We start from the raw sequence: 24,273 nt of genomic DNA, 5'->3' as shown, positions 1-24,273 counted from the left end.
GCGGAACCGCGATCGCCGAACGATCGGTGGTAATTCTAGGCCAGCCGAGGGGGTATCCGCGATAGGTGTGAATATTCAGGGCCCGATCCGTTTTAATTAATCCCGCGACTTCCGGGTGGGGACCCGCGAATAGCGCGCGGATCCCGCGGGATTACGCGATGCGGCGGGTGAGGGCGAGCTTTCCGCGCGTGCCGGGCCGGATCGCCCGCGTCTCTCCGGGCGCGAATCGCCTCGGCGACACGTCCCCGAATCTCGGTTGCGAGAAAATCGACCCGGAGATCTAGAGACCTGGGGAACGAGTCGAGCAAGAAGCGAGCCCTTTCCGGTCGCGTCCTCCTCCCATATATATATATCCGCCGAGGCCGATTACCGTAATCATCCGGCGTACCGCCGTTAAATCGTGTCGTTTCCAATAGCATATTGAAAATACCCAACAAATCGTCTTTCCCCTCCCCGGCGCGATTCCATGACATTAGGGCAAATGGCCTCGACCGCTCGGCCATTAGGCTGATTCCATTGCATTTGTTGCCGAGCAGCAATAACACGTTGCAAGGCTTATGTAAATTCCAAGCCACGCTCGGATAAAAATTCATGCTCCGCGAGCCTTCCGATCCCTTTCTCCGCGATTTCTCCCGTTTCCCCGGTTCCGTCGAATTTTCGCCCTTCCTCGGAACCCTCTTCAAGAGAGGCGAGGTCATTCCCGGTCGCGTCGACGCACCTGTCCGGTGACCCCGTGAAGGGACCACACGGGCGAAAGAAGGACCTCCAGGGTCCGGTCTCGTATCGTAATGCGAAGGTACGGACCCCCCGGGCCTCTCCCATCGGCCCATTACCGTAGGGTCGGGGGGCCAGCCGTTAATCGACCCCTGGAACCGCAATTCCACCTCCAAAACTCACGGGACCATTACCCTTCCTTCCTTCTCCAGCCTCCCGACCCGGAGCCGCGGTCGAAATATTTTTCCTCGATTATTTCATATATTTGCATATATCATATATATATCCCCCAGCGGGAGAGAATCGATAGACGGTAACCTCGGGAGCGAGCGCAAAGGGGGCAGAGAAACGATCAGGGACCCTCGGAGGAGCCTCGCCTTGGACCCGCCTCCGCAGCCTCCGCGTCCTCTCCGCATTATTGTAATGGCCAGGTACTAAATGGCCATTCCGATGGCGGACCGCGGCGGATTTCGTGGCATCTCCGTAATGGGAAATAATAAGGACGAATCGAGGCCGGACCGCTTCCTCCGCGCGGAGCCGGGTGACGGAAACCGGCGTGACCAAAAAGGCCGCGTCCCTTGGGGCACGTCGAGAAGAAAATGGATTTTCATTAGCATAAAATTCTTTCCACGGTAATGCGCTCCTCCGCTCTCGAGCGGAGGAGCGGAGGCCCGTCATTATAGAGAAGGAATCATTGGATGATCTTAATCATGCGAGCCTCTCTCCTCGGAGCCGGCCAATCGGGGCCTTCGATGTCAATAATGGTTTCCACGGTCCAAGTCGGGGAAATATCCTCGCCTCCGCGCTCTCTCCCTCCCCCTGCCGACCTCGAGGGTGCCTCTTTGCTCATGTTATTCTTCCTTCGTCCCCGCGAGGACGGGCGCCCATGGACGCGGGGAGGCACAAAGAGCGTCCCGCGCAAAGTGGTTTCGGAAGGACGGGGAGGGACGGAGGTAGAGCGGGAGAATCGACCCGGAAGAGCGGACTCGACCTATCTCGATCGGAGGGCGGCTTCGGCGGTAAGGGCTTCCACCCTTAAATTCCGGACAGGAGGTTCGCGGCCGTTAAGGGGCGTTAGGGGTCGGGTAAGCGGCGTTACGAGGGCTCGCCGAGTCGGGCCGAGTCGGGTCGGGTCGGGCCGCGGCGGGACGGCCCGTCGCCGCGGCGTTCCATCCCCGGGAAAACCGTGAAAACCACCACTTGTTGCGTTACCCTGCAGCTCGATCGAGCGAATATATATCCCGAGCGTCGGTTATACGCTCGCTCGTGCCGCGGGTTTAACTTAAATACCGCCGAGACGTCGGTTTACGGCGACACGTCCTCGGGGCGTCGCGGCGCGGACGTCCCGCGCGGTCCCTCCGCCCCGAGGGAAGCTCCCTCGAAATTCGACGCGAGTCCTCGATTCCGGGCCCGGCCCCGAGGGAACCAGGGAATCGGGGAATCGAGGCGAAACGCGTGGAGTAAAATCGGAAGGGGACAAAAGGAAAGAGGAAAAAAGGGGGGACAGAGGGGCGGTAAATTCGAGCTACCCGGCTTGATTCCGCGGCGTTCTCGGAGGGCCCGATTTGCATGCCGAAGGTGCAATCTCCCGGTTCCTTCGTCGGCGGTTCCTCGGCGGGAATCCTCGAATTTCTGGGAGCGCGAGAGGCAAGGCCGCCGCCACCTCGGGGCGCACCCTGCACTTACCACCGGCTAGACGCAAAAAATGTCGAATCGCCGCGGAATAAAACCGCGCGCGGCCCGCGATGGCAGTGATCAGGCAGGGGCGGCGGGACCGCGGTAATGCCAGTGCCCCGGGGCCGCGGTTCGCAGACACCGGGTAAACCGTGGCCGATCATGCTACCGGGTATCGGACGAGGGGTTGGGGAAAAGGGGGGGGCACCGAATATATCCAAATCGTCCCCCCTCGATCGCCGTAATCGACGCTCTCCCACCTGGGCCCAGGGGGTGCGACTCGCCCCTTCGTTTCCCTCGTCTCGCGCGACTCCACCGAGTCTAGGGACTCGTGAAGAGTCGAAAGAGTCGAAACCCTCGACTCGACTCCTCGCTCGACCCGGCTCGACCCGGCTCGACCCGGCTCGACCCCGAGGAGCGCGCGATATCGTTAATCTCGGTGCGGCCGGCCGGGAAGGGTAATGCACGGCCGTGCCTCGGTGCGGCCCCTGCACCGTGTGTTTATGTCATCTCCCGAGATATCCACTTACGGCTGATTTATCGCAAGGAATTATCCGAAAGCTAGAAATACCGTATCATTACCCGGCCGTCCCCGGGTGCGTGCGTGGGCGCCGACCTCGAAGGACGCGCGACCTCGCCCTCGCCGAAGCGGGTCCGGGAAACCCGCGGCCGATCCGCGTCGATTCCCCCTCAAAACGGAGGGGTTGGAATAAATTTCCCCCGTCGACGGTCCCGAAGGGGAGAGACCGTTCGAGTCGCGTCGAGTTACCCGCGGCCGGGATTACGCGGGCAATCCGCGTAATTCGCCGTCGGGGAGTCTCCCCGGGTCTCCTGTCCAGCGCGGAGAGGAAGGGGCGTCCTCCCCGGTAACGCGCAAACCGCAGGGGGGTGCGGGGCCGCCTTGCAAAAGGACCCTAAACCTCTTTACCGAGCCATCGTGGCTCCTCGTAAAGACATCGAGGGCCATCGTCAAACGTCCTGCCTCGAATTACGCCGCATTTCCATGGCGGATGAACCGCGCACGCACGCGGAGCCCTTTGTCCGCCTCGCGTCCACCCCCGTCCGTCCGATGGGGGTGCGGAAACCGTCGACCCCTCGGGCCACCCATCGCGACCCCGGATTGCCTCGAGACGCGGTCAAGAAAAATTCCGAGGTCGCGGAGGAACGTTTTCCCTTATTTCTTTGAATTTTTCTCCGGTCTCGCCGGTTCCTGGGGGGAGTCCTAGGGGGGTTCCCGTCTTTGGCCGGGACGTCTCTCGCGCGATTCGCCCCGTATTATGCCGACATTACGGACGTTATGTGGACGTAACGACGTATAACGGGGGAGCGGTCGCGATCGTGGCCCGCGCAGCGGTTAAATCGAATTCCCCGGCTGTCCTCTGTCCGGCGGAGACACAAAGCAAAGGCTGGTCGGGCGGACCGGTCGCCTTAGGCGGCTATCTAGCAAATTGCGCGGCCTATGCCCGCTCTGCTGGCCGCGAGATGCCCGCGGACGAGGGACCTCGAGGGAGCTCCGAAAAAACAACCCCCCGACTGGTCCCTCCGGATGTCAAAAACAATCTATCAAATCTCTTTCCCCTCGAGCATGACCTCTCGCGAAGTAAAAAGTTTTGCATAGGGGGAAGAAATAATTTGAAAAAGGAAAAAAAGAAAAGAAACGGGGAATCGCCCGGGGGTGCCGGGCCACCCTCGAGTCCCTCGCCGGCCCCTGTGTCTTCGCCGCGAGTCGCTCGCCTCTCGCCCGGACACGGTTGCCTCGCATTACGTATCGCGATGGCTTTCCGTGGCATTCGACTAATTCCAGGCTCGAAACGTCCCATTAAAGATTCAGCATGTAATTGCGGATGATCGCGGGCCCCTTCGGCCGAGACTCTCGCGCGTCCGACTCGCATCGGACTCGCATCCGACTCGCGGCGGACGGAATCACCGCGCCGGTAGGGCCGGGTGTACGTGAGGCAATCAGCCGGAGTGCGTACCGGAAAATCCGCCTCTAATTGCGCGGCCCGCGTTTCTCCGGTTAACGCGGGGAACTACGAGCGGCGGGTCATCCGCGCTTTTCGGCGCTCCCAGGAGCGGTCTTTCCCTCTTCCTCGGCTTTTCCCATCCTCGAGCGATCGAGGCTCTCGCCGTTCCCCTCGCCTCCTCCGAGGCTCTTTTTTATCCCCGATTATTCAGGGGATCGGAATGCCGCCACGGTTACATCCCCCGGTGTTTACACAATGGAGCGGTCCTCCACCTCGAGGTCTCTCTCTCTCTCTCCTTCCTTTTTTCTCCTTTCCTCGCGCGCTCCTCGTCACTTTCCACCCGCGCTCGCCTTATTGTCCGCGAGGGCGTCGCGGCGCTCGAGCGATCGATACCGCCGTCACGATCGATCGATTCGGGGAGACCCGCCGATGACTGGGCCCCCCGTGTTAACGACCTTTTTAATATTCCACGGGGCTCGCGCGAGCGACACGACGCCGACTCTCGCGCGGACGGTCTTTTTCGATTTCCTCGTTTTTTATTTTTCCGTTTCTTTTCTTCTTTTTTTTTTTTCCACTCCCATAAACGGCGATCGAGGAAAGATCGAGAGGACATCGCCGCCTCGTCTATGGGGGAATTCCCCGTGAGGTGGAAAAAAAAAATAAATAAAAAAAAATGGAGGGATCGCCAAACTCCCCGGGGGAAGGTTGACCAGTCCGTGTTCCTGAAAGGAAGGGCACCCGGGGGAAGAGCCGCCGGCTGGACAATCCGGAATTCGGCGGGAACGGGTTGACAACCGTCACTTACCGGGCGGCGTGCGCGCGCACACGGGCGAGCACTCGCTCGTGAGCGGGCGAGCGAGTCCTATAACTTGGCGCGCTTAAGCGTAAGGGCTCTCTGATATCATTAATAATAATTATACAATTATATATAGGTACGTATCGGGCCGTAGTTTAGTGCCGTGTTATTATCCCGCTCGACTCCGAACCGCCGTATAGATATATGTTATTACTTATAATATTTCATCTTCGGAATTGGCGGTTGCGCTTTGTTTATGCCATGGGAACGTCACGGGGTTATAACTAAGGGTAAAACGAGTCGTCGCCGAGTCGAGGCGACGCCCTTCGCCGGCCGAGGGACCTCCACTCGGCGACCCGGCTCGGGAAATTACGAAAAAAGGATCCCGGCGAAATCGTGCCCGATCGATCGGCATAACGCGGCCGATACCATCGCCGATTCTTCCTTCGGGGAAGAGACCGATGGGCGCCCTCTTCGCGGAACCACTATCCCTGATTAGCGCACCGCCACCTGTTACCACCCTTACGGGGTAAAGAGGCTTCGCCGAATACGGTAACTGCCTCTAACCCGTGGAAAAGTCGTCTCAGGAAAAGCCAACGGGGAACGTCTTTCGACCGCGGAGAAAAAACAAAAAAAAGAAATTAATAATCGACCCTGGATCGATGGGGATGATTTCCGTGAATCTCGGGAATTTCGCCATTTTTACGTATTTCACCCCCAGGATATTCCAGTACGACCATCTTGAAGATCCTCGCGGGGAAGAGTTACCCGAGACTCCTCCGTAGCGTGAAAGGAAAGGAAGGAAAAAAAGGAAAGAAAAAAAAGTACGATCGATTATTAACCGTCGATCGATCGCGCGGTCGATTTTCGCGAGAGCGATTCTCGGCGCGCTCGGCCGCCGCTTATCCGGATATCGGAACGAGCTCTCTCGGGTTCTCTAATCGCGCCGCGTGTAAACTAATTAACAGCCATTTCGCGTCACTCCTTTCGTGCCTCGAGATTACGGCCGCGGGTGTTTTGGCACCGGCCGGCCCGTACAATTATAACTCCGGTGCCCCGTTATTCTAACGATACGGGAATTAATGATTTATGAAATGTCGCTGGGCCGGCCAGCTCATTGGCCGCGTTTCCGCGAGCGGCACTGGAGGTCGATTCCGCGCGCGCGGCCGAAATCGCGGCGACTTCTCGGATCTTTATCCCGGTCCCGAATCGGTGGCGGAACGGACAGGGAGGGAAGGAATAAAAGCGTTGGTGGACGCGCGGAGGGAGGGCGAGAGAGAGAAAGAGAGCCTGTTAGACCGGAGCGAATCGGGTCAGTTTGTCCCGCTAATGGGAAATATAAAGTCCTATACAAATATACGCGCGTAAATTAAATTTTACGGCCACGACTGATACGAGTGATTTACCGTTGCGCTTGTGTTTCGCGAATGACTCTCGAAGTAATAAAATAGCGCGCCGAGCGGCCACGGCCGGCCGCCGTAACGGCGACCCGGGGTTTAGGTACGCGCCCTCCGGTTTCTCCGCATTCAAATCGTGACCGCGATACGAAAGGGAGCGGGACGACGGTAACGAAGGAAAGAAGGAGGAAAACCGCAGGGAAGAAGCGGGAAAAGTGGCGGCCCCGCGAAAGCCACCCTCCTCTCGCGGCGTCTTTCCCCCCGATTAGCGCCTCCACCCTCGAGAGATCCCCGCGACATGCGACCTCTCGATTAAAACCATCGCCCCCACTTGAAGGCGTCGCTCCACTCCGGGTAAAAAAGGGTGAAATAAAAAAAAAGGAAAATCCAAGAAAATGGGGGAAAAAAAATATAGAGAGAGAGAAGAAGAAAGGAAAAAGGCGCGACCGCCGCGACTCGACCGCGGAAATCAAGAATATATTAACGGGCAGATATATAGCTGCCGCGTACTATCGGGGTGTTATTTAAGTGCTTATTGCGAGCCGGCCAGAGTTGGGCCGATAATTCCCTTATAACGGGGGCTTTTTATTTTCCATCAATTGCCAGGGCCCCGGTGCGTGGCGGCGCGCTCGCGCGCGTATCTCTAATGAAACTAACGCTTTAACGACCGTATACCCCGCGCGCAGGTTGCACGGTTTAATTTCGTTATAACTGGACGGTCGTTAAGCCGTTAATAATATGCGAATAAACGTCGCGGGGCCCGCGGGTGCCGTGTCCGTTGCGTCATATTCTTTAATTGCGACCGCATTATATCTTATTTGAGAATTTAACGATCGCGGGAAATGACGCGGCCGTTCGGGCCCGGTTCGCGGGTTAATTTCACGGTCTCGCATCGAGCGCGGCTCGCTCGCGTTTCCGCGACACGATTTCCCGGGTTTCTCCTCCTGCCGAGGGGTGGCGAATTTCCCGAGGTAAACTGGATGTGGATCGAAAATCGGGAAAAGAGTGGGTCTCGGGAAGGAGAGAATCGCGCCGGCCCTAACGAGGCTCGCGGAGCCTCCGCGCGTTTCGGCCCCGCGAGCTCGCGCCCGCCTGAATAATGAATCCGGCCCCCTCTCCCTCCCCTGGAGGGGGACCGTAAAGACCGGTAGCCGATCAAGAGCGCTTCTTCGGGCCAAGCCGAACCCCAGAATTACCCTGAATTACCCAGCCGGCCTCGCGAGCGCTCCAACGGCGCATTACCGCGGATATTCCGCCGGCGTACCGCGAGGGAACCTCCGTAGAGGGTCCACCCCGGCGACTGGAGTGCCCTTTTAAAGATTGTACAACGACCCCCGCCAAGGAAGGGGTCGAAGATGAGAGAAAACGATTCCGTCCTCGCGATTCGACGAGCGGATTTCCCGAGGGCTCGGCTCGGCTCGGCTCGGCTCGGCTCGAAGGCGCGCCGACTCGAGCGGGCTTTCGCAACGGCTCGGCTCGGTCACGAATGGCTAATCAATAATTATTAGCGCGATACTCTCGATTTTTACGAGGCCTCTCCTCCCGGGCTGCCCTATTCCCCGCCAAGATAGAGGAGTATACCCTCTCGCGAACCGGGCCCTCCTCCTTCGCCTCCTCCTGCCGGGCCGAGAGGTATTTGCATATTTATAAGGGAATGTAATCGCAGACTCGGTTTTCGCCGCTCGCCGTTTCGCGGCGAAGAAAAAGTCCCGCAGCAAGATGGCGGTGAGATTTGACTCAGACATGCGATCCGATTTCTGCCAACGTTTCATCAGGCCTCTCTGTCCGGAGTGGAGCGATTACCGATCGAGAGGAGGGGGACGATCGTTTCCGGTGGCTCCGAGAGTACAGAGAGATCGAGGAGAGGGACCCTCCTCCGCCCCCTGAATTCCCTTCCGGCGATCGATCCCAAAAATCGGGAGGTCTCCCCTTTAGTCCTCCGCCGCGTTAAAAAATCCCTCCCCATGGTTTCCAGAACCCGGGTCCGGATGGACGTCGTCATCCATCGCGAGCGACGGGACGATCGGAATCGAAGGAGGATCGAATCGGCCTCGGCGTCGACGTCCTCCCCCTCGCGGGTCGAGGCGTCGATCGGAGATTGGCGGAGCCGATCGGCCAATCTGATCGATCCCTCGGATCGTAGATCGGTCGATCTCCGGGGATAACCGCCGGGGGGGAAGGAGGGAGGCCGCGTCCCTCGGCGGAGCTACCGGACGGAAAGGCCGCGAGTCACGAGCGGCTCGTTACCGCGATCCGCCGATCGCGAAATCATCCATCTTGGATCACGCGCACTCGCCGTCGTTAAGGGACCGCTTCTCCGCGGCTCGGATCATACTGCTTAGCGAGAGCATTCGGCATAATGCATAATTCTATGCTGCACCCCCGACGGCCACTTACGAGCCCCCGCCCCCGCCGCCCCTCCCCCGAGTACTTTACCTAACCGGCGAGAACGCCGATCGGAGCCGCTTTCCGTTCTCGCGGCCCCTCGCGGAAAACGCTCCTTCTTTTCTTCCCTTTCGGCGAGGAGGGCGCTCGTTGCGCTCACGGACGACCGAGAGAAAAAAATCCCCGGGGGGCGTGGACCAGTCGATCGCGAATCCGGGAGGCGATTTCTTTAACTCGCGGAAATACCGGGCGAGCCGATCGAGGTAATTAACCGGCACGATGCGAAGCCGAGGCCACCGCCGGCAGAGATCGGCGGACGAGCGGGGAAAATTAACGTAGCAAATAGAGCCGCAAAGGTTTCCGGCGCGGAGGGGCGGCCCTCTTCGACGCGTAAAACAGCATCCTCCGGATCGCGTGTTCGCGCCCCGGCCGATCATTCGGGGCTCCGCGGGAGGGGAACGCGATTACCGGGAGAAACGGAGCCTGCAATTCGCGGGAGGAGTCGTCCCGTCCCGGGGGCGAGCTCGCGGTCCCGGGAAGACTCCTCGACAAAGGCCCAGCGGGTCGCGATTCCGTCGACCCTTCCGCCCGGGTGGCGGAGGCGCCCCGCGGAGGGCGACGCCCGGGCCTGGGGGTCGGCCGCGTCCCCGTAAGCGCTTAAAAACCTGATTACAATATCCATCCCTGATCTAATAACCAATAGGAAACATAAATGCGCCCGCCCCAGGGGTGGCGGCAATCGGGATCGAGGGCACTCGGGCCGCATCTGTCAAACGGACCCCAACCCTCGACGAGCGCCGCACTCGACGGTCTCGAGGAGCGACCTAGAAAAAATCACGCCCCACGTATATAAATCCCCCCCCTAGAGAATTTCCCCTAAAAAAGGGAAGAAGATAAAGAGAACAAAGATCCCAGGATCCCGTCGGCGCGCGAGCCGTGGGGGCTGCGTCTCGCGAAGCGTCGCGACGCCGCCCGTCCCTGCCGGCCGGCCTCCGGCCGGGAGCGCGAATAAACGTTTCTCGGCAAATATTGACAAGTCGAATGCAATTTTCCCGGCGAGGGAGCGATCCCTCCGGTCCACCGGAGGGGGTCCGATCGATCGCCCGGCCCGCGAGGACGCGAAATCGAAGGACTCGGCCGATCGCCCCGAGCCGAGGGTCCCCTCCGGAGGGGGGCCGGCGTCGCGTCGGTCGGGACGGCGTGTTTCTTGGTTTCACGGGTGGTTTGGTGCTCGCCGCGCCCTGGGCGGCCGTAATCGGGCGTGAACCGGGCCCGGAGCGATCCCTTCGAGGGGCGGGCGCCGCCCGGGCGGGAAATTCGGCCGCGAGCTGCGTAATTCAGCGGCCGCGACGAGATCCGGCGATTGGTTCCCTCCACGTCGGTCGGATGCATGAACGTATAAATATTAATATAATAGCGCTGATTGCGCTAGATCGCGCGGCCCCGGGACGGCGGCCGCGCCCGGCCGGCATTAAATATCCAATCTGATTTGTCGCCCGCGGATCGTCACCTCTGATAGTCTTCGCGCGGTTTCGTCGAGGCCTCCGCGGCCGCGGTGTCGCGTTTTCGCGCGGACAATGCGCGCGGAGGAATTCCATTGTCCGCGGTGACGGAAAACATCGGACGTTCCGCGGTTAGCCCCCCGCGCCGCGGCCGCACCGAGGGTAGGGACTTAATGAAAATCCCCGGGACGCTGGAAACGAGGCGACGCCAAGCCCTGGTGGGATATCGAAAAACCAGGACACCTTCCGCGGGGACCGGTGACCCTAATCGAGCCGCAAAGAGGACGCCTCGCCCGCGGAAGTCGACCCTCCTAGGGGAGTACGCGTACCCGTCCCCGTGGGATCGCGTATCGGCGGAACCGCCGGCCGGTATGTATTTCCGGACGGTTTATTTGCTTTTAATACGCGGCCCGGATATCTCGAAGCGCCGCCCGGGAGATGGCCGGGCGACTCGCCGTCGCGGGGGGTCGCCGCCTCCCGGTGGCCCGCGGGGCTATTTTCGTGCGCGAATAAATGCCTCGAAGGAGAAAAGAAAGGGGGAGGAGAAAAAAAAAACGGAGGAAAAGAAGAAAAGACTTACGTCTCATATTATAAGCCCGGCCTCGTTCCGCGCAGCGTATCGCAAACGAGCCGCGCGATCGCCCGCGATACCTCGCGATAGCTCGGCAAATAGCGAGCCGGCTTGTAACCTACTTCGCGGCCCCTCCGGACGTGCACCCCCCGCGATCGCCATCGATCCACCCGGGATGGATCCCCCGGCGAGTTTCCACTAAAAATGGAAACCCACGGGGAGAATAACGAAATGGGAGTCCTTGATTTTTCGGCAATTTCCGTAATAAAAAAAAAAATAGAAAAAAGACCGTAAGAACGGCGACGTTCGCATCCTACTCGGGCGTGTTTGAAAATGGGGGTCAACTAGAGAGAGAAAAAAAAAAGATAGGAGAACGAAGCGAGACTCGCATTAAATATTCCATGGAGGACGCAGAAAAATTCCAAGTCGTCCGAGCCGGGGCGAAACGACCGGGCGGAAGAACCGTCCGGGGGGGGGGAGGGGGCGGACAGGGCGGGTGCGAATCGATTGAGCCAACATTAACGCGGAGAAGAAAAAAAAACAGTAATTTACTTAGTAAAACATAAAGCCGCGGTGGCCGGCGAAGGAAGGCAAACACATTAAACATTTAAAGGGCATAATAACCTCTAGTACCTACGCGCAATACGGGGCCGGCGCCCTTTTCACCGACGTAAATTAATAATGTACACGGTGGCGCGGGGCCGGGAGTATTTTCCAAAGGCGGGACCGAGTCGGACTGGTCGCTCCTCGGAAGTCCCGATAAAACGCTCCGAGATAGCAGAAACGGTCGAAAAGGCCGCGCCACCCCCCGACCGGGGTAGGTGCCCCGCGCTCGGCCGAAAAACGCGTCTTATCTCCTAAACGCCATCGAATATGGGAAAACGCTTCTTACAAGAATTCCTGCCCGCGTCCCGACGCCCAACTTTCACAGGAATGATTTTTCTCTGGCTGCAACGGCGGAGGGGGAAATCGGGTTTTTCTGGCGAGAGAGCTCGACGGCGGCCTCCACCCCGGGGGGGCGGGCGGAAGTCCGCGATTTCGGCGAAAAGGCGACTACGAATCGATTCGGCTCCGCGTCTCGGATACGAGGGGGACCGCCGCGACGCGTCGCCCGGTGTTATTTACGAAATTAATATCGAGCCGGCCTCCTTGGCCCCGAAAAAGCGGGGGCAAAAAGAGCGCCGCCTCCCGGCCGGCGCTCGCGAAACCGACGACGAAACTTCGGAATTTACTGCCCGACATATTGGCTGCGAAAGCACACGAAATTAAGGCTAGTAAAACACTCCCGGCGGACGCGGACCCGAGACCGCCCGGGCGAATATTCCGCCGGCTCTCCCTGGGATATTTAGGAGTGCACCCACGGCGCTCCTATCGAGGGAAGCCCGCCTCCTTCGGGAACCCCTCCGGGTGGCTCGCGTCGACGGGTACCTCCGAACGGTCTTCCTTCCTTTCCATAATCAACCCGAACCCCGAAGAACGGCGCCTTAATAAAGAAATAAAATCACGCCGGGTATTTCGAGACCCCCAGAAAATTCCAATTAATTTAACTCTCCTCCATTTTCATTTTAGGAATATTTAAAAAGAGCTCCCTTCTTTAACGGAAGCGCCTCGTCCGATCGATCCGGAATCGATCGGACGGCGGGAACGGAACTCGGAGCGTCGGCAGGAGCGCCTGGAGAGAGCGTCGGTCGGCGTCGGTGCGCTGGTCGGTAGGGAGGGCTCGGCGTCGCCAAGGCGTCGTTCGGAACCACAGGCGCCAGCTGCCGGTTGGACGCCGAACGACGCCGTGCGTCGCCAGTGCTGCCAGATCTCAGGGATTTTCCGACGATCCCGAGTCATCCCGAGGGAAAACTCTCACCTCGGAGATAAGCACCTAGGAGTGCCAAAAGCCGTACAAAATCGCCGTCCTCCCAGTTCTCGAGTGCCCATAAAGCTCGCCCTCTTCCCCGACATACTAACTCCCAACAGAGTAGAATAATTCCAATTTACGACCGAATTCGGGGGCAAAAAGCGGCGAAAAATCCCGCAATGACCCGCGATTCCTCGAAAATCTCGGAGGATCGGGCCTTGGCCAAAAATCCTGACTTTCGAGGGAAAAGCCTCTCGGGAGGGGCAAGGATGATTTCTGCGTTTCCGACTTGGCAACACCGTATGCCGTTATCGCGTGTAAGATCCGGCGTAGTTTATAAGTGCCTCCTACAACCTCTATCTCCCTTCCCATGAGCGGCGCGATACGGACGCGGCCTGTCCCTGGAAGAACGGGCCGTTTCCGAAAGAAAAATAAATAAAGAAAGCGAGCCCCTCTCGGAGAGAAGCCCCTTTAAAAGCAACTTATACGAGATTAAAGGAGAGAGGGGGACTTACCAAAGGCGGCGAACGGAAAATAAAGTCAAATTATCAGGGTGTAGCGGTTCTGTAACAAAAACGAGGAAGGGAGTTACCTCCAGCGATTGAGACAGCCTCGCGACGAGGCGTTCTTGGGCAACGATAGACGGATACGAGATTGCCGAGGAGACAGAAGTGTCGGGGGCGTCGCCGCTCCCGCGAGAACTGGACGGCGAGGAGCGGCGTACGCGCAACCACTTGTGGATTTTCCGCCCGGGCGGTCGGCCGGCCGGCCGGAGGGCGGGGTGGGCGGCGAGGCGCGTGCGGGACACGCGGAGCGGCCGCGACGCCGGGCATCCGCGCGAGGATCGGCGAATTTCGGCGACCGGGAAGAGCCTCGCCTCGGCCCAGCCGCGGGTCCCCAAGGAACCGGGACGAGTCGAGGCGGCCCTCCCGGCGCGGGGGTGGACGAATTACAGAGCAGGCGGGGATCTTACCAGGCAGGAGTGAACGAGGAGGGAGCAGGGCGCGATTCGGGCCGCGGGTCGAGGTTCACGGGGATATCCTGCAGGAAACGTCGCCCAATCGCTCGGAAGCTCGCCCTCGGGATGATGTTTGGTGCAGACAACTGCATGTGTACAATCACCCCAGTGCTGCCACCTGTTGAGAAGGAACGGCAAGGAGACGAGATGAGGAGAGGCCGACTATTGGGGTACCCCCACCAAGGGGCTCGGGAGACCGCTCCGTCCTTCTCGTCCTCGCTTCACGCCCGAGAGCGAGAAAGATGGCTAGATGCGAGAAATGCCCTCGGTAACTCGACTACCCTCTCACTTCGGCACGAGCGCCGGCCCCAAGAGATGGACGCGTCGTAGAATCCTGCGAAACGGGTTCGGACCGGTCGGCTTGGCCGCGCGCGCGCACTTTTCGAAAGTCTAGCGAAGACGAGGTTTTCGCCCGACGCCGTCCTACTTGGTTATGACCTGGCGAAATAATGAACGAGGAAGCCGCCGGGCTCGAAATTAGGGCGTAGAAGCCATGATTTCGAGGTAAACTTACCGACCACGGGACGCCGGAGGCCGAAGGTCATCGAGACCGACACTTGTGCAGACTGGAGAGACACTGCGAAGGGACGTCGCCTTACCGACCAGAGCGCCGGGCGGCGAGCAAATAGTGGCGCCATCTGTAGGTGAACGGTGGAATCCTGTAGCGATTCGATTACCGACCGTAGTCAATAAACGCTCCACTTAGAAAATTCGAAGAAATTTTTGCAACATCGCTATTAAACTAAAATTACCATCGAATAATTTTTCGCAGTATTTTAACAGGAATCAATCGTTATACCCAGTATTTAGAAATCCGTGAATTAATTAAAGATGTCGGCATACGAATGCTCCACCATTGTGGAGTGACATTCTGCCCGTATTCTATAGTTCCCGACCTGCGACAACTGGACGAGGCGCAGCTGGCCGACGTGTGTTGATTTAATTCGTTTCTCCAACAGCTGCCCGAGGTTGAGATACTCCATCTACCTCCTGGCATGTCCCACGTACAGAGTTATCAATGGATTTCTGTTCGGCTCGAAACGATATCAATTCGCCGAATGTCGGAGACCTCCATTTAAGCGCCTCGAGGCAGAGGCGCAGTAAAGTCGCGAATTTTCTTGGAATTCACCTAATTATTGGCTGTTTCGATTCAGGAGAGGACGGGCGGGCTGGCCACGCGCCAACACCGAGAGTGAATGCGGAATCAGTTGGTCGATCGGTAGTTCCGAAGCAGTGATTCCTATTCTCGCTGGCCAATCGCGAGATTCCCATGACACGCGAATATTACCAAGGAATATATAATTCCCGCCTCTCGCTTGGATTACCAATCGCCCCGCGCCTTCGAAAGCCAGGTACCTTATACACTTAATAAAGAAAAAAAAGAAAAAAAATATTATCGAAAGACTTATTAAAAAATCAGAAAATCTAATATTTAAATCGATGCAATACAATTTACAGGAACCATTCGTGCCCCTTCGTCGAAAGTATCACTCGCGAAGAGTCGATATTTTCTGGCTGAGAGAGAAAAAAAAGAAAAGAAATCAATGAATCAGTCGCAGAAAGCTGCAGCGAACGGGGGAGAGACCTCGGGAGAAAGAGGGGGCAGCATCCGAGATTCTACGAGACGTGGACCACCGTGCTCGACTCGGGACCAGCTTGTGGGGTCACTCCGAGAAACCATCACGAATTCCATCTTGGAGGTCGCCCGTTCAAATTACAGCCTCCCCGAAGGAAATCCTCTGGGGAAGCCACGAGCTGTCTCTTTCGAGCTAAACTCTCGACGGATACGTGACGAGGTGGGATGGACGAGTTACCGGGTGATCGGAACTCCCGGTACCGTCTTCGGAATCGTCCTCAAGGTCCAGAGGATGCGTAGGTAATAGAGCATAATAATCAAAGGTATAGAAAAATTTATTTAAATTTCCATGACAGGGAAACGAGGATTCGATCGCCACCGCGGTAGCCTGGAAAAGGTCGAGTTGGGAAAACGACGAGGCATCCCCGGATCGACGTGCTCGTGTCTATGTATCATATCAAGAGAGGAATGCAAGCCTCGTTTCGTCGTCCGAGGAATCACGGCTCGATAGGCGAGTATTTGCAAATGGTACGAGCGTTAAAACGGAGATACACACCTGTACGCCCATGCTATACCGGTCCGGAGAGGAATGCCGATCTGTCGGCGACCAGCAGACGCGGAGAAACGACTGGGTGCTGTAACGATCGAGCACGTCAGATCGTAACGACCGGTAATCGGCGCAGCCATCATTCGAAATATCGCAATAATCCTTTTCCTGGCCGTGCCCGTTACCCAGAAAAGCCCACAACTAATTCCGCGCGTTTCCCGAGCTGCGCGGAGCACTCGTCGCGGGCACTGCCGAGGCAAAAAGGATGGTCAAACAAATTTCTCCAGAATTTCCTGGCAGCCATTAGCCCCAGGTAAACGCAAAAAGCCACGGGAAGCGAATTGGCGAACCTCGGAGAAGGCCCTCGAAAAAATCGGCGGGGCGGGGGGGTGGGCAGGAATTCCTGGTTTCGTGACAGGACGGTCATTAGGACGGTATACCTGTGTCTACCGTCCTTTGTGAACCTGTTACCTACGGCGATACCGGGCCCGAGAAGTGTTTTCGTATTTCGTATCCGATCGTCCCATCTCTCCACCCTGTCGGCCCTGGCCGGGCGATTAATTTTCCCCGGAGTTAACTACCATCGTATACCTGCCCTTTCTCCTGACTTTTGCTGCCCATTACGGAAGTGCTCGTCCGTCCTTCGAATTATTCCGAAATCTTGTACGCTCGTATGTGAGATCCACCTAACGCGGTATACCTAGGTCGGGCTGACTCGTGGACGTTTTTTCCACTGCTCCTCTGCTGAGAAATTTGTCTTCGCTTCCGAAGAGTCGCCTTCCGTTTCTTTCGGCGGGCAGGAATGCTCGGGTCCCACGGGAGGCCCGGGATGAGTTTTATTTGGGGTCCGCTCTCTCGAGAGAGCACTCTTAAGACAAAAGCTCGGGAGCGTTCGGGATTCGGGGAACGCTTAGTCACACTAATGGCCGGGATCTTCTTTCTTTCGGATTCCAGGGCCCCTGGTCACCTCGGTATCGGCGTTGCCTGCTTTCCAGAAAATTAGCCGGGAACGCGAAGTGGCGGAAGCGCCTAAATGCTTAAACGCTGGACCGCTTAAACAAGGCTGATTGCAGTAGGAGGGAAGCGAGGAGCTCGTTCGCGTGCCTTGAAATATTCATTTCTGGGCTAAATTGAATACATCGCTCGGATTTCTAACAGTCCTCTCCTACTTTTACGACTCCCTCGAGCGGAAGAATTCCACGGTAATCGGGCTCCCAAAAGCAAGGAGCCTCCTCGACCTTCCACTCTCCATCGGGCTCCCGGATCTCGTCCTCGCTCCAGGTGAAAAAGTCTTGAAAGAAAAAAAAAGGAAAATTCGTTTATACGGATTCGGATCCCGCGGATGATTTGGCGTGGTCCAGAAAGGATTCCGAATGACCTCGTGCCCCGAGACCGCGGTTTCTTCCGGAGAAGCGGTTCTCATCGGAAGCTCGGAAGGAGAAAGAGAAATGGAGTCCGCTGGAAAGGCGCGTTGCTCTCCAGCCCGTTACTCCGCACCTGAAGGTGGAGCAGAGGCAGGGGGCACGCGGGTAAGAGAAAAAGCGTAAAAAAGTTGAAAACCAGTCTTATGCAGTCGGTAGTCGGCGACTACTCGAGCGAGCGAGCGAGCGAACGAGCGAACGAGCGGCCGCCAGGCTCGCCTCCTTCTCCGCCACCTCCACCACCTCCACAGCCTCCAGAACCTCCACCACCTTCCGCTTCTTCGCGCCCGACTCCTCGGTCCACGCTCTTCCTTAATTCAGTCCAATGAGAACCGCTCCTCCATCCGATTCGTCACACTCGGCGAAAACTACCCCGTCGCGCAAGTCGTGTCGGCCGCGCGAGTCGCGGAAATCGCGACACCCGAGGATCTCTCGCCCCTTTGCTCGTTTCGGATTCCTGCTCCAGGGGACCGTAGGTCTTCCGCGTCGAGAGGTCCCCGTCTCGCGACGTCTCGCGAGGACGAGGAAGAGATGACTCGCGGCCGCGGAAACCGGTCGCCCGCAGAGTGGAGCGCTCTTCGTCCCGTGTAGCTCATCGAGGAGGAACTGCGTAGCCACTCGCAGATTCTCAGGTAAATCGCGAGACTCCCTGACCGTACTTTTCCTCGCACGAGGGGCCTGCCTGGCACGTGTCGGCGGCCGATAATTCCATCCCATCGTCCTCTTCCATTTTTCCGTTGTTTATTCCTACCGGGTCGAGGAGTGAACGATGCGCAGTTGGCTCCCCAAGTGTCGGCGATCGGCGCGTCTTCGAGGAAGAGGTGTCGACCCGAGTCCACCCGGGATGTAAACCTAAGGACTGGGTACTTCTACGCATTTCAAGATGGCGATTGGCATTTCTTATTGAAGTTATTCCATTGCCTCGGGCCAGAACAAGGCGAGGCTCGCGCGCCTCTGTCCCTGGCTGTGACAAACATCTACGCCGGCTTGTCGAGATTTTTATAAAGTCGTTAAGTCATCGACGTTCACCTACAGGGTGTCCGGATAGTTCACGGCCCACGGGAGACGTTTCTCCAGGAATTCTTACGGTTACCTCGATTTTCCTTCGCAGGGTAAATACGCGTCTCGTTCCTCGCCTCTTCCCGCAACGAGACCTCCCTTTAACTTCCTCAAATTATTCCCCGAGTTTGACGATCGTCGATAATGAGCTTTAAATGGGTGGATTTCGGGGTCGCGACCCAGGGGGTAAATGGAAAACGGATTAATGGGGTTAACTGGCTGACTCGAAATTCCGGCCTAATTCCCTCGGGAAATTATATACCCCGAAGCGCTCCCGGACAGGGTGGAGGTGCGAGAGGGGTTGCTCGTCCAGGTAAGGGTGGCGTTTCGAAAGTGCCCCAGACCGATTGACGCCAGTTTCTTCAAATTAGTCGCCGAGCCGAAGTGGCCCGGTGTACCTCGCTCGGACGCACCTCCGACCGCGACTTAGTCGACAAAATTCGGAATCTGGGTCGATTTTTCAATTAAATACCGGGACCATCTTCCCTTCTCGCTGGAATCGATCTCTCTTACCTTGGATCGAGCCTCGATCGCTCCGAAAGTCCGAAAGAAACCGGTGAACGCGCGCCCACGCGAGCGATCGATCTCATCGAGTCGCAAGGTGAGATTGCGAAAAATCAATCGCGCCGTGACGAGAAAGGGAAAGATCTACCAGAGGTTTGCGATCGGCGATCATTTCCCGATCGCCTTTGATTTTCCTTCTCGCGAAGCACCTAAGAGCACCAAAAAAGTAAGCAGGGAGCGAGTCGAAGTGTGTTATGGTTAAACGAGCGCCTGCAGCCAGGATGTTTAGTCCGCGTTAACGGGGCATTCCTTTCCAATAATAATTCACTTTGAATATCGTAGGACGTGGCCGCGCGTTTTATTAATAGACTAGAGAGCGTTTTAGCATGCACCTGGAAGAGTTGCAATTACCGATCGACGTGTCGCCTTGACTCGTCGATATATTCCAAAGCGAGAGTTTCTCCGCACTCGCGAGTGGCGTGAATTCTCGAGCGACCATAATAACGCGATAACAAATTTTCCGCAGGACACGATGCCGTGGTGGAGGGTAATCCTGCCGCTAGGAGTAACGCTGCTCCTCGCGATCACGACGAGGAACTTCTCCTACGCCTGCAACGAGGCTATTTGCGCCAGTGTCGTCAGCAAGTGTATGCTCACGCAAAGCTGTAAATGCGACTTGGTGACCTGCACCTGCTGCAAGGAGTGCTTCTCCTGTTTGAGCTACCTCTACGACGAATGCTGCTCCTGCGTCGGTAAGCCCTTCGTTTTAGTCAACACAACCGCGAGATAGCCAGGACGTGGAAAATGAATTCCCCACCCTTTGCAGACCTGTGTCCAAAGCCCAACATCACGGACAACCCTCTCAGCAAGAAATCTCACGTGGAGGATTTCAGCGAGCCAGTTCCTGGGCTCTTCCAGGCTCTGACTGCGGAGCCAGACCCTCACGAGCGATGGCTCACCTTTACCTTCCCTGTGGACTTTGACGTTTCCCTCTTCACCCCGAAGCACGAAAAGGAGATGAAGTACCACATGCGTAAGTCGGCAAGGATGTGCTGTCGCGTAAAAAAAAAAAGAAAAAAAAAATGGAAATATTATTTTAACAAGGAGGAAACCTTGCAGAGACCGTCGAGCAGGAGGAGCGCACCCTGAAGCCGAACGTCATGACCGTAAACTGCACCGTGGCGTACATGGCGCAATGCAACTCCTGGAACAAGTGCAGAGCCTCCTGCCAGAGCATGGGTGCGACCAGCTACAGGTGGTTTCACGACGGCTGCTGCGAGTGCATCGGTGATACGTGCATAAACTACGGGATAAACGAGTCGAGATGCGTGCACTGTCCCCTCGACAAGGAGGAGGAGGACTTGAAGGACCAGTACGACGACTACGGGCAGGACGAGGACGACCTCGTCGAGGACGACTTGGATTAGAATTTCCATTCCGGGGATTTTCTCCAACCAGCACCTCCCTCGTTCCCAGTGACCTACGACCTCGCGATCTCAACGTAGAAGAAACGAAGAAATCCCGCGTTGACAGTGCCGAGACCTGTCCAGGTGTCAAAGGACAGAGCCACCCGCGACCAGGGACTCGGATTTAAAGCGAACCACGGCACGAGCCGTGGATATATTTTTTTAACGGTTAATAGTTGTTAACGTAAGACTAGCGCCATGCCCGGCCTTCGGCTCCCTTTAGAAGGGAAGCTCAAACCCGGGCAAAGTCATACGCAGGGGCCTCCCCCGCCCCGCGATCGAAAGACGGTACTGAAATACTCAGCAGAGAAACACTGATCGGACTCGGAGTGTCTAGAGACGTTCATCTTGTACATTACAGTGCGCCAGCACGCGTAGGATAATGCCCATGTACTCGTTTTAAGCGTGGTAGTAAGGTACTCGTAATAGCAAATCTTTTATTATCGTCCTGTGCCACACGAGTATAATTTTGTATATATAGATATATATACATATGTATCTATACCTATGTACCTTGTATACTATGTTTCACATATTGCCCCCGTCCGCGCGTGAGATTTCACCCTCGGCTCCTGATTGAGCTTATCATTTTATTATTTATAATTTTAAAGTGCGCGGCCATTCGAGTCGATCGAAGCGCGCACTGCCTCCGATGAGCAAGGGGTTTAATTCCGAAGGAGTTGAAAAAAAATGGTCGCCTCAACTAGTAGGTCCGGCGACTGTCTAAAATAATTAGAGCGCGGCACTTTGGTGTTAGAAAAGACAGGGTGGTTTCTCGTCGATCGGCTTCTGCGCCGCGGAAGGAAAAACCCGTCGCGGCGAGGATCCGCGGGATTTCCGCGATCGATCCAATTACTTTTGGCCGCCTCCACTTTGCGGTGAATTTTTCTTTCGCTGTCTCGAATCATCCCTGCGACGAAGAACGATCCTGTGCATTCGTTCGCCCTCGCGTCGGTTTCTGTGAAACGACGCTGCTCTCGCACCGTAAACATCTATACATAGAGATACTTACGTAAGTACTTATAAACCTCTTTCGTGCATAGTCAATATGCACCTGCGAAATCCTCGGTCGGCCGAGAGGGAGACAGACGGGGAGAGAGAAAGAGAGACACGCGCGAAGTCGAAAAATCGAGATGTCGACAAAACCCGCCTAGGTCGGCGGGTGCTCGTCCGGAAGTTCGCTGCTCTCCGGCAGCTTGATAAAGGGAAGATCTCCTCCGGTCCACATCGAGTACAGCGGCGATCTCGCGCACTCCTGAAAAAGGTACGAAAATTAACCGGACATGTAGAAGCTTCGAAAAGTGCGTACTCGTTAAGTCACTCCGTTACCCCAGCTCCGGCGCTTTCGGACCCCGAGCGACTGTGAACGGAGACGCAGGAATCCGTCGAGGAGCTGCTCTTCCTCGACGGCAGGATATCGTTGGTCGCTGGAAAAGGACCGGAGTGATTCGCGAAATGCTCGAGGAAAAATTTCAATTGGTCGTTTCGAGCCTCACCGGGGTCGTACTCCCTGTGACTGTGATCGCTCTGGGAGTGGATGCTGTCCTTGCTGTCCCCGTGAGCGCTACTGCCGCTCGCTCCACTCTGCTCTGAAAAGTGGACAAAAGGAGGTAGACTTAGCGATCGAACTATCCTAGAGTCGAGACCGAGAAAGGGCTCTCACCGGAGTCCCTGTGTTCCCCGCTGTGGCCGCTCTGGTCGCTGTCCCGATGCCCTGGGGAAGAAATCGTCAAATGTCTCTGATCGGTCCACGAACCAGGAGCCGGAAGATCAAGATTCGAGTACCGGATCGATCGGACCGATCGCTGGAGTGGGAGTCCTGGGGCCAGCACCTGGGGGATCCGATGGCTCGAGCTTCCGGCCAGATCGACGAATCGTAGGTCGACTCGAAACCGCAGGTCGTCAGGGTGACGCCCGGGACGTGTTGCCCGGTGTAGGCCGAAAGCTGCGTCGACGGTCTGATTCCTGAATCGGAAAAGATCGACCGTCGACAACGAGTCTCAAAGAGCACCGAGGACCTCTCCTGACCTGGCTTGCAGGAGAGCAGCTGAATGGCCTCCTGCAGGCCATCCTGGCTAGCCATGGTGGAGGACTTCCAGACGGAATCCGGAGTCGTGGATCGACTTCTGTCCCGGTGAGGAACCCTCAACCTGGTCCTGGCCTCCTGGCGAGGCCACTCCGTCACGTGGCGACAGTCCCAGGGCATGGACCACCTCCTGACGGTGTTCTCGGCAGACTCGCCCGACATCTCCGCTGCCGCGGTCTCGGACCATCTCCTCTGGACCTTGAAGAACAAGGATTCGGTGAAGTGGTCAAGGAGACCCCGAGGGAACTCCGGATTACCTGCAGAGGGAACAAGGGATAGGGCAGCGGCGACCTGTGCGAGTTCGGCTGGGACTGCTGCACCGAGGAGGATGCAAGGGGCGGGCTGTAAAGCCTTTCGAAGCACTGCTGAAGGGCCGCGATGTCGCACTCGGTGTTCCCCGTCTGCGAGCACGAGCACTCCGCCATGCCCCCTGGAATAATTAAATAATTCGAACCTCCGACTACGTCCCCGCGGAGTCCTTGCGATCGTTCCGTGCGATTTACCCAGGCACTCGCAACAGGCGACGCAGAACTGATACTGGAGATTGATGAAGGTCAGTAGATTGTCGCGGAGAATGTCCTGGGGGGAAAGAAAAATCCAAGTCACGGGAACGTACTCTCAGCGCGTCCACCTTCGTTGGTCGTACGATCAACTGTCTACTACTGACGTGCTTGTCACCGTCGTTCTCCCTCGTCTCGTGGTCCCTCAGGGCAGCGACCACGTGGTTCTTGACGGTGTTGCTGGCCACGTTGGTGGCCCTGGCCAGCTCCTCCCATCCCGCCAGGCACTGTCCCGTCAGCCTGCAATGAGCGGTCCCTTCGTGAGACGCCAGGAGGGCCTGCAGGGACTGCGCCAGCTTTGTCCCGGCCGAGCACAGGCCGTTCAGCATCTGGAAAAGAACCTCCGAAATAACCAAAATCCCCTGATTCGTCCAAAATCGGAAGCCTCCGAACACCTGCAGATAGGTCAGCCAACTGCCGAGACACTCGTTGACCTCCGTCTGGCACTTCGAGACCTGACCCTCTCCGGGTCGCCCCTCGCCCCCGCCCTCGGCCATGTCGGGGGTGCCCTGGCACCTCTCCTCTCTCCGGGTTGATTCACCTGCAAGTTCATTCGTTCGTTGACCTCAAGTTATATCGAGCCCTCCACCCCCATGTAATCTGTTCTCGATGTTAAAATAATGATAAATAATCCAAGAAATTCCCGCGATTTGCGCGGTTTCTCTCGACATGGAGGACGAGCGTCTCTCGAGGGACGTCGGGACGTCCGTCGTCGGCGATCGATCGGTTCGATCTCGCCGGCGAAAAAGAGTCCCCTGGACCGGGCCACGACTTCTTCCATCGGTAGATACGGCTCGTCTCGAGCGGAATCGATTTGTTGTCAATTGGATTCGAGGGGTGGGGTGCGGAGGGAAAGGCGCGCCCGGAAGCTCGTTCGCACGAGGCGTCGAAAGCTCGAGCTCTCTCCCAGGTCGCGACGGTCGGACCTCGGGGTCAGGGGTCAGGATTTTCGGCGGGGTCGCTACTCACGTGGTGGCGAGGCTCGCGGCCGACGCGCTGCGCCTCCGAGGGCGGGTTGGAGGCCTCAAATTGTCCCCGGGGTGACGACTCGGGACCATAGCGACCGGCTCCATGTTAGACGCCTCCATGCCGTCTACGCCTGCGTACTCCACTCGCCGCTCGAGGGCTCCTCGAATAAAGCTAGACGTGCAAAGAGGGGAGCTGGATGCGGAGCTTTCCGGCAG

At 57.4% G+C, this 24,273-nt stretch overlaps 3 protein-coding genes across 6 annotated transcripts in view; 1 reads left to right on the top strand and 2 right to left on the bottom strand.

Annotated features, from left to right (window-relative positions):
* LOC105699134 (protein bric-a-brac 1) overlaps positions 1 to 14,431 on the bottom strand; it is a 113,276-nt gene extending 98,845 nt beyond the window's left edge. For 2 of the 4 annotated variants that reach the window (XM_012423894.1, XM_012423893.1), the window contains exons 1-2: positions 13,826 to 13,939; positions 13,368 to 13,416 (exon numbers count right to left, since the gene is read on the bottom strand). The gene's annotated coding sequence lies outside the window, so the exon portion shown is untranslated. Of the gene's footprint in view, positions 1 to 13,367; positions 13,417 to 13,444; positions 13,465 to 13,825; positions 13,940 to 14,384 lie in introns of those variants that run through there. The other 2 variants (XM_012423895.1, XM_012423896.1) reach the window with 2 other exon arrangements.
* A 3,195-nt stretch (positions 14,432 to 17,626) lies between these two features.
* LOC105699051 (twisted gastrulation protein homolog 1-A) lies at positions 17,627 to 20,896 on the top strand. The gene is made up of 4 exons (XM_012423752.2): positions 17,627 to 18,046; positions 19,504 to 19,729; positions 19,804 to 20,010; positions 20,097 to 20,896. Exons 2-4 carry the CDS (start codon positions 19,510 to 19,512, stop codon positions 20,402 to 20,404), a joined length of 735 nt encoding a protein of 244 aa, XP_012279175.1. The 5' UTR covers positions 17,627 to 18,046; positions 19,504 to 19,509; the 3' UTR covers positions 20,405 to 20,896.
* Positions 20,897 to 20,989: 93 nt separating this feature from the next.
* LOC105699068 lies at positions 20,990 to 24,096 on the bottom strand. The gene is made up of 12 exons (XM_012423770.1): positions 24,059 to 24,096; positions 23,485 to 23,630; positions 23,197 to 23,418; positions 23,033 to 23,108; positions 22,787 to 22,959; positions 22,472 to 22,727; positions 22,229 to 22,408; positions 22,107 to 22,157; positions 21,940 to 22,032; positions 21,773 to 21,870; positions 21,498 to 21,698; positions 20,990 to 21,435 (listed from the first exon to the last, which is right to left on the bottom strand). The coding sequence occupies exons 2-11, from the start codon at positions 23,584 to 23,586 to the stop codon at positions 21,594 to 21,596; spliced, it is 1,356 nt and encodes a 451-aa protein (XP_012279193.1). The 5' UTR covers positions 23,587 to 23,630; positions 24,059 to 24,096; the 3' UTR covers positions 20,990 to 21,435; positions 21,498 to 21,593.
* Positions 24,097 to 24,273: the final 177 nt, after the last annotated feature.

Source organism: Orussus abietinus, unplaced genomic scaffold (assembly GCF_000612105.2).
Source record: "Orussus abietinus isolate OABI.00-Male unplaced genomic scaffold, Oabi_2.0 scaffold3, whole genome shotgun sequence".
Classification (NCBI taxonomy): domain Eukaryota; kingdom Metazoa; phylum Arthropoda; class Insecta; order Hymenoptera; family Orussidae; genus Orussus; species Orussus abietinus.
Note: the sequence above shows the minus strand (reverse complement) of the source record. Positions and strands in the feature narration are given on the sequence as shown.